Source organism: Amblyraja radiata, chromosome 6, assembly GCF_010909765.2.
Source record: "Amblyraja radiata isolate CabotCenter1 chromosome 6, sAmbRad1.1.pri, whole genome shotgun sequence".
NCBI classification, from domain to species: domain Eukaryota; kingdom Metazoa; phylum Chordata; class Chondrichthyes; order Rajiformes; family Rajidae; genus Amblyraja; species Amblyraja radiata.
This window is the reverse complement of record NC_045961.1, coordinates 86,735,183-86,750,312: the sequence shown is the minus strand read 5'-3', so window position 1 is coordinate 86,750,312 and position 15,130 is coordinate 86,735,183. Positions and strand designations below refer to the sequence as shown.

At 45.8% G+C, this 15,130-nt stretch overlaps 1 protein-coding gene across 1 annotated transcript in view; it reads right to left on the bottom strand.

Annotated features, from left to right (window-relative positions):
- Positions 1-8,797, bottom strand: part of LOC116974537 — a 36,434-nt gene extending 27,637 nt beyond the window's left edge. Inside the window, exon 1 of the mRNA XM_033023112.1 lies at positions 8,594-8,797. Within this exon, the coding sequence (XP_032879003.1) occupies positions 8,594-8,684 (91 nt within the window). The 5' untranslated portion in view covers positions 8,685-8,797. The remainder of the gene's footprint in view (positions 1-8,593) is intronic.
- Between the last annotated feature and the right edge of the window lie 6,333 nt (positions 8,798-15,130).

Genomic DNA, 15,130 nt, shown 5'->3' with positions numbered 1-15,130 from the left:
ACGTGCCTGGCATACTCTCCGTGACTGATGTACTAGGACACCCAGGTCTCATTGTACTTCCCCTTTTCCTAACCAGACACCATGCAGATAATAATCTGCCTTCCCGTTCTTGCCTCCAAAGTGGTTAACCTCACATTTATCCACATTATACTGCATCTGCCATCCATCTGCCTACTCACCCAACCTGTCCAAGTCTCTGCATCCTCATAGCATCCTCTTCACAGTTCACACTGTCACTCAGCTTTGTGTCGTCTGCAAATTTGCTAATGTTACTTTTAATTCCTTCATCTAAATCATTAATGTATATTGTAAATAGCTGCGTTCCCAGCACCGAGCCTTGCGGTACCCCACTAGTCACTGCCTGCCATTCTGAAAGGGACCCGTTAATCCCTACTCTTTGTTTGTTGTCTGCCAACCAATTTTCTATCCATGTCAATACCATACCTCCAATACCATGTGCACTAATTTTGCCCACTAATCTCCTGTGTGGGACCTTATCAAAGGATTTCTGAAAGTCCAGTTACACTATATCCACTGGCTCTCCCTTGTCCATTTTACTTGTTACATCCTCAAAAAATTCCAGAAGATTAGTCAAGCATGATTTCCCCTTCATACTATAAATCCATGTTGACTTGGACCGATCCTGTTACTGCTGTTCAAATGTGATGCTATTACATCCTTGATAATCGACACCAGCATCTTCCCCCCCCACCGATGTCAGGCTAACTGGTCTATAATTCCCTGCTTTCTCTCTCACTCCTTTCTTGAAAAGTGGGATAACATTAGCTACCCTCCAATCCGCAGGAACTGATCCTGAATCTATAGAACATTGGAAAATGATCACCAATACGTCCACAATTTCTGGAGCCATCTCCTTGAGTACCCTGGGATGCAGACCATCAGGCCCTGGGGATTTATCAGCCTTCAGTCCCATCAGTCTACCCAACATCATTTCCTGACTAATGTGAATTTCCTTCAGTTCCTCCGTCACCCTAGGTCCTCTGTCCCCCAGTACATTTGGGAGATTATTTGTGTCTTCCTTAGTGAAGACAGAACCAAAGTGCCTGTTCAACTCATCTTCATCTGATCTGATTGACTGCAATGTCGCTCCAGAATGAGGAACGGTCACAGGCGGAGAGACTGGGAAATGATTTTGCACACTTTATGCATTTTAACCACCACTTTACCCACACATTTAAATATTGCGTGATGAACAAGGGGAAGGAGACAAATGGAAAAATAATTTGCTTCTGCATTTCACACAAGATCATTATGTTCACTCTCAGCAAACCCTCATGGCTGGACACTGGTCAGAAATCACTTCGCATCTGGCCCCATCCCCTCGTGCCCTCAGTGTTCCACCCTCTGCATGGCGGAAGGAATGGCATGGCCTTGATTTACCACTCCTGCATGTTGTTCAGCTGCAGCACAGGCCCCCAGTCACTGGGAAAATTCAAGTGGGGCACTAACCTGAGGATTCACCTATTATAGACACAAAATGCTGGAGTAACTCAGCAGGTCAAGCAACATCTCTGGGGGAAAGGAATTTTGGGTTGAGACCTTTCTTCAGACTGAGAGTCGGGGGTGTTTCGAGATACAGTGTGTAAACAGGCCCCTTGGCCCACTGAGTCCGCGCCGACCAGCGATCCCCGTACACCAGCACTATCCTACACACACAAGGGATAATTTACAATCTTTACGGAAGCCAATTCGCCTACAAACTTGTACGTCTTTGGAGTGTGGAAGTCACTACCTGCCATTCTGAAAGGGACACGTTAATCCCTACTCTTTGTTTCCTGTCTGCCAACCAATTTTCTATCCATGTTAATACCCTATCCCCAATACCATGTGCTCTAATTTTGCCCACTAATCTCCTGTGTGGGACCTTATTATAGGCTCTCTGAAAGTCCAGCTACACTACATCCACTGGCCCTCCCTTGACCATTTTACTTGTTACATCCTCAAAAAAATCCTGAAGATTTGACAAGATGATTTTCCTTCGTAAATCCATGCTGACTCGGACCGATCCTGTTACTGCTATCCAAATGTGCCGCTATTACATCTTTGATAATCAACTCCAGCATCTTCCCCACCACCGATGTCAGGTTAACTGGTCTATAATTCCCTGCTTTATCTCTCCCTCCTTTCTTGAATAGTGGGATAACATTAGCTACCCTCCAATCCACAGGAACTGATCCAGAATCTATAGAACATTGAAAAATGATCACCAATGCATCCACAATTTCTGGAGCCACCTCCTTGAGTTCCCTGGGATGCAGACCATCAGGCCCTTGGGATTTATCAGCCTTCAGTCCCATCAGTCTATCCAACACCCTTTACTGACTAATGTGAATTTCCTTCAGTTCCTCTGTCACCCTAGGTCCTCTGTCCCCAGTACATCTGGGGGATTATTTGTGACTTCCTTAATGAAGACAGAACCAAAGTACCTGTTCAACTCATCTGCATGTGATCTGAAGGACTGCAATGTGGCTCCAGAATGAGGAACGGTCACAGGCAGAGAGACTGGGAAATGATTTTGCACACTTTATGCATTTTAACCACCACTTTAACCACACATTTAAATGTTGCGTGATGAACAAGGGGGAGGAGACAAATGGAAAAATAATTCGCTTCTGCATTTCACACGAGATCATTATGTTCACTCTCAGCAAACCCTCAAGGCTGGACACTGGTCAGAAATCACTTCGCATCTGGCCCCATCCCCTCGTGCCCTCAGTGTTCCACCCTCTGCATGACGGAAGGAATGGCATGGCCTTGATTTACCACTCCTGCATGTTGTTCAGCTGCAGCACAGGCCCCCAGTCACTGGGAAAATTCAGGTGGGGCACTAACCTGAGGATTCACCTATTATAGACACAAAATGGTGGAGTAACTCAGCAGGTCAAGCAACATCTCTGGGGAAAAGGAATTTTGGGTTGAGACCTTTCTTCAGACTGAGACCGGATTCGGAATCGGAGGGGGAGTTGAAGTGCTGAGCCACCGGGAGATCAGGTTGGTTAATGCGGACCGAGTGGAGGTCCGCATTCCTTTCTCCTTTCTTCTCCCACTCTTCCTTTCTCCTTTCTTCCCCCATTCCGAATCCAACCTTTCTGTCCTGGGCCTCCTCCATGGCCAGAGTGAGCACCACCGGAATTTGAAGCAACACCACCTCATATTCCGCTTGGGCAGTCTGCACCCTAGCGGCATAAACATTGACCTCCAAAATTCAGTAGTCCTTGCTGTCTCCTCCCCTTCTCAGCTCTCCCTCAGCCCTCGGGCTCCTCCTCTTCCTTTCTCCTTTCTTCTCCCCGCCCACACCCCCACTCTACATCCACCTCCTCAGCACTCAAACCGTTGTGTTGAAAACTGCCCAAGCGAAATATGAGGTGCTGTTCCTCCAACTTGTATGTGGCCTCACTTTGCTCAAGCTTCACCTATTTCTGACACCTGAGCCCAGCTTCCGCTGAATGAGTTACCCTAGTGATCTGGACTGGTACGTATTGCCCAACATCAGTAAAAATAGCTAATCAATGCAGGCAGTGAAGAAAGCTAATGGCATGTTGGCCTTCATTGCGAGAGGATTTGACTTTAGGAGCAAGGAGGTCCTAACTGAGGGATGAGGAGGGGAGTATCTTTATGCAGCGAGTTAATGTGATCTTGGATGGACGGTGGAAGTGAATTCAATGGGAACTTTCAGGAGGGAACTGGGGAGATGCTAAAAAGGGGAGGAACGGCAGCAATACTGGGGAAAGAGCAGATACAAGGAACTGCAAATGCTGGATTACAAAATAAGACACAAAGTGCTGGAGTAACTCAGTGGGTCGGACTGCATCTCTGGAGAACATGGATAGATGACATTTCAGGTCGGGACCCTTTGTCACTTATCCACGTTCTCCAGAGATGCTGCTTTAACCACTGCATTACTCCAGCACCTTGTGTCATTTTGGGGGGGGGGGGAAAGAGCAGGTATGAGACACTTTCTGTGAAGGTGTCAGGACAGGTTCTGTTAGACCAGAGCTTATTATTCTGCAAGGGTGTGAAGAGTCCATATGCCTCTGCAAATGGAACAAACAGCTTTTTAACAAAAAAACAAAGGTCCCACACACAGAGAGCTTCATAGGTTCCATCACACCCGGCCCAATCCCTTTGTGTTCTCATAGTCTTCACACTCACCCACGGCACCCACTGAACCAAGCACTACAAACTGTCCTGGTTTCACCATGGACTTTGGGATTTTGCTTTGTTTCGCACTAATATTGGGGTATTTAATTAGTCCTCTTTTTTTTTGTCTGTTTATTAAGTTATCTATTAAGTACTGTTCTTACAGACCTGTTGTGCTGATGCAAGGAAGCATTTTATTGTTCAGTTCGGTACATATGACACTTGACCCCACTACATCTGACTGCTCACTGCCCCCATCTGCACCAAAGCCCAGGTAGCTCTATCAACTCAGGCAATTGACGAACTTGTCAGAGCAAGCAGCCACCACATCATATTTTCTCAGAACCTTCGTAAGACTGAACCCCTCAATTAAATCTCCCTGAAATTTGCTGCTCTAATGAGAACAGGAATCCTCTCCGCAAAGCTGAAGACTCTAATCCTTGATCCCATTCTGGAAAACCTATGGCTTTATATTTTGGAAAGTGTGCAGCCTAGAATTGGACACGCTGCTCCTGATGGGGTCAAATTCTGATTTTTTTTAATAATAGTAGTGCAGTTATTAATTTATTGATTATTTTTATTCAAAACATATCTGTTTGTATTGAGTTTACAGGCCCTTTATGCTGCTGCAAGTAGGAATTTTATTGTTCCGTTGTTGCTACACACATCAATTAAACAATCTTGATTCTCATTTTCAGTTTAGTTTCGTTTAGCGTGGAAACAGGCCCTTCGGCCCAACGAGTCTGCTCTAACCAGCAATCCCCGTACACATGCACTATCCTACACAATATGGACAATTTACAATTTACTGAAGCCAATTAACCTACAAACCTGTGCGTCTTTGGAATGTGGGAGAAAACTGGAGAACCCGGAGAAAACCCACGCGGTTACGGGAAAAACGTACAATCGCTGTACAAGAGAGCACCTGCAGTCAGGATCGAATCCGGGTCTCTGGCGCTGTAAGGTAGCAACTCTACTGTCCTGCCACTGTGCCTCCCATAACCATGCGTTTACACTTTAACAGAACTTCCTTGCTTCGGTGAAGAATGCTTCTGTTTCCAGTAACACAGATTCTGCGTACTCTCTTAACCACTTCATCACGTCTTATCTACCTCCAAAACCAGTCGAATAATAAAAGGCCCAGATAGAGTGGAGAGGATGTTTCCCAGTCTAGAACCAGAGGACACAGCTTCAGGATAAAAGGTCACACCTTTAGAATGGAGATTAGGAGGGATTTTGTTAGCCAGAAGGTGGTGAATCTGTGGAATTAATTGCCAGAGATGGCTGTGGAGGCCGTCATTGGGTATTTTAAAAGCCGAGATATATAGGTTCTTGATTGGTCGGGGTGTCAAAGGTTACGGCGTCAAGGCAGAATAACGGGGTTGAGGGAGAAAAAATAGATCAGCTATGGTTGAATGTTGGAGTAGACTCGATGGGTCGAATGGCTTAATTCTGGTCCAACGTCTTATGAACTTACAAACCTCAAGAATTTGATCAGTCTCGTTTTAAACTGTTCCTCTGTGATAAGTAAACAATGGGAATGGCAATCTTTGCTGAAAGACTTCCCATTGATGTAGTTAGAAACATAGAAACATAGAAAATAGGTGCAGGAGTAGGCCATTCGGCCCTTTGAGCCTGCACCGCCATTCAATATGATCATGGCTGATCATCCGACTCAGTATCCTGTACCTGCCTTCTCTCCATACTCCCTGACCCCTTTAGCCACAAGGGCCACATCTAACTCCCTCTTAAATATAGCCAATAAACTGGCCTCAACTACCTTCTGTGGCAGAGAATTCCAGAGATTCACCACTCTCTGTGTGAAAAATGTTTTTCTCATCTCGGTCCTAAAAGATTTCCCCCTTATCCTTAAACTGTGACCCCTTGTTCTGGACTTCCCCAACATCGGGAACAATCTTTTTATTTAAGAAGGAACTGCAGATGTTAGAAAATCGAAGGTACACAAAAAAGCTGGAGAAACTCAGCGGGTGCAGCAGCATCTATGGAGCGAAGGAAATAGGCAACGTTTTGGGCCGAATCCCTTCTTCACAGAAGCCCGAAACGTTGCCTATTTCCTTCGCTCCATAGATGCTGCTGCACCCGCTGAGTTTCTCCAGCTTTATTGTGTACCATCGGGAACAATCTTCCTGCATCTAGCCTGTCCAACCCCTTAAGAATTTTGTAAGTTTCTACAAGATCCCCTCAATCTTCTAAATTCTATAGAGTACAAGCCAAGTCTATCCAGTCTTTCTTCATATGAAAGTCCTGACATCCCAGGAATCAGTCTGGCGAACCTTCTCTGTACTCCCTCTATGGCAAGAATGTCTTTCCTCAGATTAGGAGACCAAAACTGTACGCAATACTCCAGGTGTGGCCTCACCAAGACCCTGTACAACTGCAGTAGAACCTCCCTGCTCCTGTTGGTGCTGACTACATATTTGTCGTAGTTGCACTAACTGTGTCGAGTCACGACACATATTGTTTGTGTAACATCAGCTAAAACATTTACTGCAAGTCACCTGGACTAAGACTAAATCTAAACTAGTTTTCAGAATTGAAAGGGACAAGACTCCTCCTGCAGGATTGCAAAGTCTGCAACATGTCCTTGCTCTCAATGTAGAAATCAACGTTAAAGTTGAACTGCAGAAATTCCCAGACAACCAAATTGGGTCTGACTAGATTTTGAAATCTGAAGATCCTTTGGTGGTGGAAGTCAAGATGTTTTCAGCAGATAGATTCACTGTGTCATGGGGTCGTACAGCACAAAAACAGGCCCTATGGCCAAACGTGCCCTGCGGACCAAGATACCTCATCTACGCTAGTCCCACCTCCCCGCATTTGGGCCATTAAAGGACTATGAGCCAAATGCCAGCGGGTGGTACTGGTATTTTCTATACATGTACCCGTCCAAATGTCTATTAAATGTTATAGTAACTTAAATGTTGCTATAGTATTTACCTCAGAGATGCTTTGAAAGGAGATTGTGCCTCACTAGATGAAACCTCACTATTTCTACGTTCAGTATCAGTGGGCGATATTCAGCATCTGACGGAATTGACCATGGCGTTTAAAAGGAGATTCTAAATGCTCAGCGAATCAAATAAATTACAGCAAGTCCGAAGGTTGTTCAGTCCCATTTGTATGTTGTTTAAATGAATCTGGGAACTTGAATCCCTTTCATAATCACACTACAGGTGTCAGAGGTTATGGGGAGAAGGCAGGAGAATGGGGTTAGGAGGGAGAGATAGATCAGCCATGATTGAAATGCGGTGTAGACTTGATGGGCCGAATGGCCTAATTCTACTCATATCACTTGACCTTATGACATTCCGCCTCAAATATTGATCAAACATATATTTGATTTAAGCCACAGTTTCTTGGCCCAGTGTTATGAGCCCTCTTTCTGAAACTAGTCCCTCCTTTCCTCTGCTGCTGGTAACTCAGACTGATTTAAGAAGATTGCATTTTCTTCTCTTGTTACCAGCAATCGCTAAGTGTTTAGAACTTTTGTTTGAGGGTGTTCGCGACTTTTATCAGGGTGGTTCTGGAGGTGGGTTTCTTCGGTTCAGGGAAGGTTAAGGGGAGATTTATTGGAGGTGTTCAAAACCAGGAAGGGTTTTGATCGTAAATAAGAAGAAACCGTCTTCAGGGGCAGGAGGGTGGGTGACTGGAGGACACAGAGTGAAAGTGATTCGCAGAAGAACCAGAGGGAAGAGGAGGGGAAAGATGAGTTGCTGTTATACCAGGTATTGGCATGTATTGCCAGGAAGGGAGTTTAATGTGGCTTCAAAGGGAACTTTCACAAAGAGTACTGATGATTACAAAAAAGGAGAAATTCATATCCCCATGGAGAGTCAATCGGAGAGCGAACTGACGAGGAGATTCTTTCATCAAAGAGCCGTCCCTGGGTTGATGGGCCGAGTGGCCTTGCAACGATTCCAAAAGCAGTGAACAATTTTATGAACCATCAGCTCTCTGCCAGATCCACGGTGGCAAAAAGCTCGTTTGTGCCGACTTTTTAAACATAATTCAGCCTGACTATAAATACACAACTGCATCCATTCCCCTCTCTCAATAACTCAGTTCTGTAGATAATGAGTTAATATTGATAGGTACTGAACTGTAACTTGTCAAAGTGAGGACACAGCACGGGATGTTGGAAATTAGAATGGGCTCTGGGGAAGCTCAATGTGCTGAAAACCTTTGTAAAACCAGCCCCTCAGAGGGTTAAAGTCATCTGCAACATTAAATTTATCAACCTGAACAGACAAATCTTTCTCTGATATCGTACCTGCATGTTAAGGCTTTTGTTATCTAGGATTACTGAATGAGTTGCGCCTGATGGTCTCGATTTATCCGTAACATTTCTGAAACATTCCTTGTTAATCAGGCTGGCAATATATATATTGGCCACCACAAAAACATTTCTTACCTTGTAAATGCACAGTGAAGGGGAGCAAAGAAACGAGGAGGAAATGTTTCAAAGTCTTCGCAAACCACATTGTTCTTCGATAAACCATCATTCACCCATTAGACAGGTGTCCCGGGACCCAGATGCGAATGAAACTCTCTCCACACCGATTATCGCAGGCTGCTCGAGAGATCCAGTAGTACCTCTGTGTCCTAACATTGTACAACACCCTACTGCCAGTAACATGTGAGCATGTTGCTCATCCCCACACCAGAAGTGACGTAACTCTGTGGTTACTTATGTAAATTGATATGCCTTGGGTGCCTGCGATTAAAATGATATTTGCAATCAGATTGTTTATTGTGATTAAAAATGCATTTATTAATGAGTTGGGAAACTCTCTTCATTGCCAAAACTAATTCTGTCTGTCAGTGAGATTGTGTAGCAACAAGCAAGGAACTGAAAATGCTAGTTATATCACAGAAGGACATGAAGTGCTGGAGTAACTCAGCGGGTCAGGCAGCAAGTCTGGAGAACATGGATGGGCGGTGTTTTGGGTTGAGACCGCTCTTCAGACTGAGATTGTGAAAGTTCTGACTGCCCTCTCCCTTTTAGCTCCATGTTCTCATCTCAGTATCTAAAGCCATTGGTCCACCTCATAATCACTGCCTCTTGTCAGAGGTCCACTACTCTTCTGATTTACTTGGCGTTAAAAAGGGGGCAAACCCTGACACGAATGTTCCTTCATGTTCAAGTAAGGATAGTATTAGGCGTGATGGTTCACATAGACACGATGGGCTGAAAGCCTGTTTCTATGCTGCATAGCTCTGGGAAAGAGCTCATGTTCTACTGGGAAAGAGCTTTCATTCATCCAATCAGTTCTTTTCAGAATTCTATTCCTGAAAGAACTTGTGTTAGTAAAGGGGGAATGACCAATGTAACAGAGCAGATGACAATGCGAGACTGGTATCCTTTTGCAAACACACAGTTAAACACAGTTTATATGTGTGTGTGTGTGTGTGTGTGTGTGTGTGTGTGTGTGTGTGTGTGTGTGTGTGTGTGTGTGTGTGTGTGTGTGTGTGTGTGTGTGTGTGCGTGTGCGTGTGTGTGCGTTTGAATGTGTCGGAAGGAACTGCGGATGCTGGTTTACACCGAAGATAAGTCTGAAGTCAGACTTACCAGTCTGAAGAAGGGTCTTGACCCGAACAGTCACCCATTTCTTCTCTCTAGAGATGCTGCCTGTCCCGCTGAGTTACTCCAGCATTTTGTGTCCATTTGTTTTGTGTGTTAAAACTTGTGCACTGGTGTCTATGTGCGTGCAGGGATTGAGTACATTTGTTTGAGTGTGGGTATATATCAACAATTTGGATGAGAATGTACAAGGCATGATTAATACATTTGCAGGTGACACTAAAGAGAGTGGTATCGTAGATAACAAAGATGGTTATCAAAAATTACAGCAGCATCTTGATCAGTTGTACAAGTGGACTGTGGAACGGTTAATGGAGTTGAGGCAGATAAATGTGAAGTGTTCCATTTTGGGAAGTGAAAACAGGCAGGATCTTCACTGTAAAGGGCAAGGCACTGGGGTGTGTTGTGGAGCAAAGGGATTTAGGAGTCCTTGAAAGTGGTATCACAGATAGATAGAATGGTTTAGAAGCCATTCAGGACATTGGCCTACATGTCAGGCGTTTGAGTATAGAAGTTGGCATATCACAGTTATACAACACAATGGTGAGGCCTCACTTGGTGCATTGTGTTCAGCTGTGGTCACCCTGCTATAGAATGAATGTTGTCAGAAGAAAAGGATATTGCCAGAGAAGATTTACAAGGATATTGCCAGGACTATTGCTATTGAGGGAGTGCAGCGTAGGTTAATTCCTGGGATGGCGGGTCTGTCATATGTTGACAGAATGGAGCGGCTAGGCTAGTATACTCTGGAATTTAGAAGGATGAGAGGGCATCTTATTGAAACATATAAGATTATTAAGGGATTGGACATGCTAGAGGCAAGAAACATGTTACCGATGTTGGGGGAGTCCAGAACCAGGGCCACAGTTTAAGAATAAGGGGTAAGCCATTTAGAACGGAGATGAGGAAAAACTTTTTTACCCAGAGAGTTGTGAATCTGTGGAATTCTCTGCCTCAGTGGAGGCCAATTCTCTGGATGCTTTCAAGAGAGAGTTAGATAGAGTTCTTAAAGATAGCGGAGTCATGGGATATGGTGAGAAGGCAGGAACGGGGTACTGAATGTGGATGATCAGCCATGATCACAGTGAATAGTGGTGCTGACTCGTAGAGTCGGGTGGCCTACTCCTGCACCTTTTGTCTATTGTCTATTGAGGGCCTGAACTATAGGGAGATGTTGGGCAGACTAGGGCTTTATTCCTTGGAGGGCAGGAGGCTTAGGGATGATCTTGTAGAGATGTATAAGATCATGACGGGAATAGGTAGTGCAAAAGCAGAGTCTTATAATCAGAGTAGGGAATCAATAGCCAGAGGATATAGGTTTAAGGTGAGATAGAAAATAACTAATAGGAAACTGAGTGAAAACTTCTTCACAGAGAATATGTTTGGTATACGGAACAAATGGCCAGAGGAGGTAGTATAACAACATTTAAAAGACATTTGGACAGGTACATGGATATGAAAGGTTTAGAGGGATATGGGCCAAACACGGGCAGGTGAGACTAGATGGAGCATTATGGCTGGAATGGACGAGTTGGGCCGAAGGGCCTGTTTCCATGCTGCATTACTTTATGACTCTGTTTCCCAATAATGTTAGATTGATGAGTTCAAATCAGGCTCAATAAAAATCCTTATCATTATTTGATTACGGGTTCAAAATGTTTGTAAATACAATTTGACAGGGAGAGCAGATTGTGTTGCAGGCTATACTAAGTTTGAGAAGTGGTAATGTTTCAAACGCACCTCTGTGCTGAATTGCCTCTGCCCAGGTACTTGAGTAACACCAAGAGCTGGCTGTTCACACATTGATACTAACCATCCTGGGTTTAGAACCTCCCACACATTTTCCACCTCAGCTCACAGCAGGGAAAGTTGCACTAACACAATGCACAGTATAACCACAAACGGTGGCATCCAACACACACGCTGAAAGCTGTTGCACTCAACAATGGCCTTTCCCTCAAAAACAGATGCACAGAGGTACACACAGATACACACGGACCACTCACATGAACAGACATTTAGTGCATCATACAAACACACATGAACAGATAAACGCATGTTCAGATATGCACAAATCTATGCAGGTATACAGATATTTTATAACATAACACACATTCAGGAATGTACGCACACAGGCACAGATATAATATTGATGCACAGATATGTACACTTGCAGACATAACACGTGCATGGATATACAGATCTGAATGTCAGTCTGAAGAAGGGTCTCGACCCGAAACATCACCTATTCCATTTCTCCAGAGATGCTGTCTGTCCCGCTGAGTTACTCCGGCTTTTTGTGTTTATCTATACATACATGGATTCAGATATACACATGTGCATGTAGTTATGCTCCTTTGTATACAGGCATACAGTAGGATTCAGTTAATCCGGCACGCTCGGTATATTGGTGGTGCCAGATGAACACGTTTTAATCAGGTACTCCTGCTTCAACACACGTTCAATTCATTTAAAAAAGAGATTTTAATCAATAGAATAATAAATAGGCATGATCCAGAGGCTGAAACTGTGCCGAGATCTCATGGGATTGCTGTGGCTGGCAGTGGTGACAGGGACCTGGGATAACAGGTGGATTTTAAATCAAGGATGCCAGCTTTAAGGTAGGGTTACTGATTGAGGGCAGGGGCATAGGTGAACCTCGGTCTAGGTCAGGGTAGGGCAGCAGGTGATTAAAACAAGGGTGAATGAGGCACTTTAAAGCCATGAAGGTTTGAGAAGACAGCAATAAAACACTTGAGCTTTGATCATGGAGATTACATGTGGTCAGAAGTCCCTGATAAGGTCTTTCTGCTGGTGATAGACACAAAAAGCTGGAGTAACTCAGCGGGGCAGGCAGCATCTCTGGAGAGAAGGAATGGGTGACGTTTTGGGTCGAGACGCTTCTTCAGATGCTGCCAGAGTTACTCCAGCTTTTTGTGTCTATCGTTGGTTTAAACTAGCATCTACAGTTTCTTCCCACATCATTCTGCTGGCATTAACAATGGAGTGAAGATTGTACTGAGACTGTTGATCATCAATCAATCTAACTATTTAACCCAATTCTGGTGAATGGAATGTGATATAGTACAATTTACCAAACTGAAACTTCCTAGAATACTAACTGAGTAAAATGTTAAAATATCGCAGTAAACAAACATGTCTAGTCGGGAATCAGGGGAAAATCCTCTGACCTACTGCTTCCCCCCCTCTTTCCAATATGGGAGATAAATGTAAATTGTGCCCCTTAATGAGATAGGGAGTGCAGAGTTGACTGAGGAAGCTACACAGTGGGAGAGGCAGTACTGAGGGAGCTCTAAGTGGGAGAGGCAGTACTAAGGATGTGCTGCAAGGTGTGAGAATCAGTAGTGAGCAGTTGGCGCACTGTTGGAGGGGCTTAACTGAGTGAGTGATTCACTCTGGGAGGGGCAGTACTGAGAGCGCGCTATGTGGTGGCAGGGGCAGTACTGTTGGCAGACCTCCTCTCATCAACATCTTAATGCCAGTTCCTAAAGGAGTTCCCATCCACCCAAGCTTTCAATCACTGCCATCAATGAAGGCTGTCACACCCTCCCAATGCCACTGCCAGGTGTACCTTTACCGAGCAGCAAACAAGCTATCGGCTGAGCCTCTCCATAAACATCCCCGACCATTTTACAGGGAGACCGCAGCCTCTGTTAATGTTCTTGTGAGTGAAGGGATTAGTGAGGTGTATAAAGTATAATCTGAAGGTCACACCTCCCACAGTGCGGCACTCCCTTAGTACTGCCTCTCACGTAATGTAGAGCTACCTCAGTATTGCCCCTCATATAGTATGATGCTCCCTCAGCACTGCCCCTCCCACAGTGCGGTACTCCAACATCACTCCCGTGCTGTGGTGCGGCGCTCCCTCTATGCCCCCCCCTGCCTGAGGCACTGTGTCAGTGACCGGTCCTCACCCTGTCACGGTGGGTGTCGAGAAGTGGCGTGTGCGTGGAGCGATTCCCACCGAGCTTACCTCTGCTCCATCGGAATTGCTCATAGGACCCAAGGCTTGGCTCGTTGCCCCAGGCAACATGAGCCGCCTTCCTGAGATGCCCAGCGTGCCGTTCCGTGACGCGGAGAGACGCGTGCTGTACAGGCTGCTCCTGCACACTCTACACTTCCTCGCCCTCGTCTTCCGTCCTGTCGGTTTGCTCCTGGACCTGGCCAAGATGGCCATTCGTGGGTCCAGGCAGCGGGCAGTCGAGGGTGCTGCCCGAGGCAACTGCCTGCCCCTCTTCCGGGCCTACGTCCGTGCCCGCATGTCCCTGGAGAGGGAGCGCACTGTGTCCATGGGGACTCTGGAGGCCTTCCGTGAATGTGGTCACCGTGGGGGGGGGGGGGGGGGGGGGGGGGGGTCAAGTGTATTGTAGATAAAGTTGATAATATATTAATTTGATTTTATTACTACTCTGTAATTGTGTTTGTATGACTAAAAGCATCTTGTGTTTCTAAAAGGGACTGTGTGCCTCGATCTGTTGCTGTCCCATCCACGGAGAGAAGTCTGTACTGGAGCTCATCTTTTGGGCAACGATCAGCCTGTCCTGCACTAGGCTCTGTGATCAGTGCAAAGCCACCCATTGTAATTGTAATTGTATTAATTTATTGGCCAAGTATGTAAACATACAAGGAGTTTGATTTGCCAACAGTAATACAAAAAAGCAACAAGACACATGACCACATAAAAATTAAACATAGACTTAAACAGCCACCATAGCGGCGTGTGAGAATCCCCAGGGCACACAGCATAAATGGAGACCCACAGCCATCAGTTCAATGTCCGGGCCACACACACACGCTCCTTTACCGTGATGTGACCAGAGTTGTACCGACCGCTGTCACTCTCTCTGCAGTCCCTGTCCGCCTGAACGGTCAGAAAGCCGCCCACACTCGCACTAGACTCCGGGATGTCCTCATGGAACCGTGTCCCCGCAAAACACCGAGATCACTGCACTCACGGCGCTTCCTCTGAGTCCTCACCAGCGCAAGCAACACGGCCATCTTGCTTTTTCGGCGACCTCACATTCCCCACTGTGACGGAAGGCAAATAACTTATACCTTTTTTCCTCCTTTTCTCCCGCGGTCGGGGCAATCGAAACTTCCTCAGTCAAGAGCTCCCGCAGTCGGTGGTCGGAGCTCTTGCGGTTGGAGCTCCTACAGTCGATCCCTAACAAAGGGACCACCAGCTCCACGATGTTAAATCCGTAGAACGGACATGGAGCCGGGGCCTAACATCGCCCGGCGTGGCTTAAACGGCCTCAGGACTTATCATCGCCCGCCGGGGGCTTTAACATCGGAGCCCCAGTTTGCCTCGACACTGCAGTTGGACTGCTGGACCACGGGAGAAGG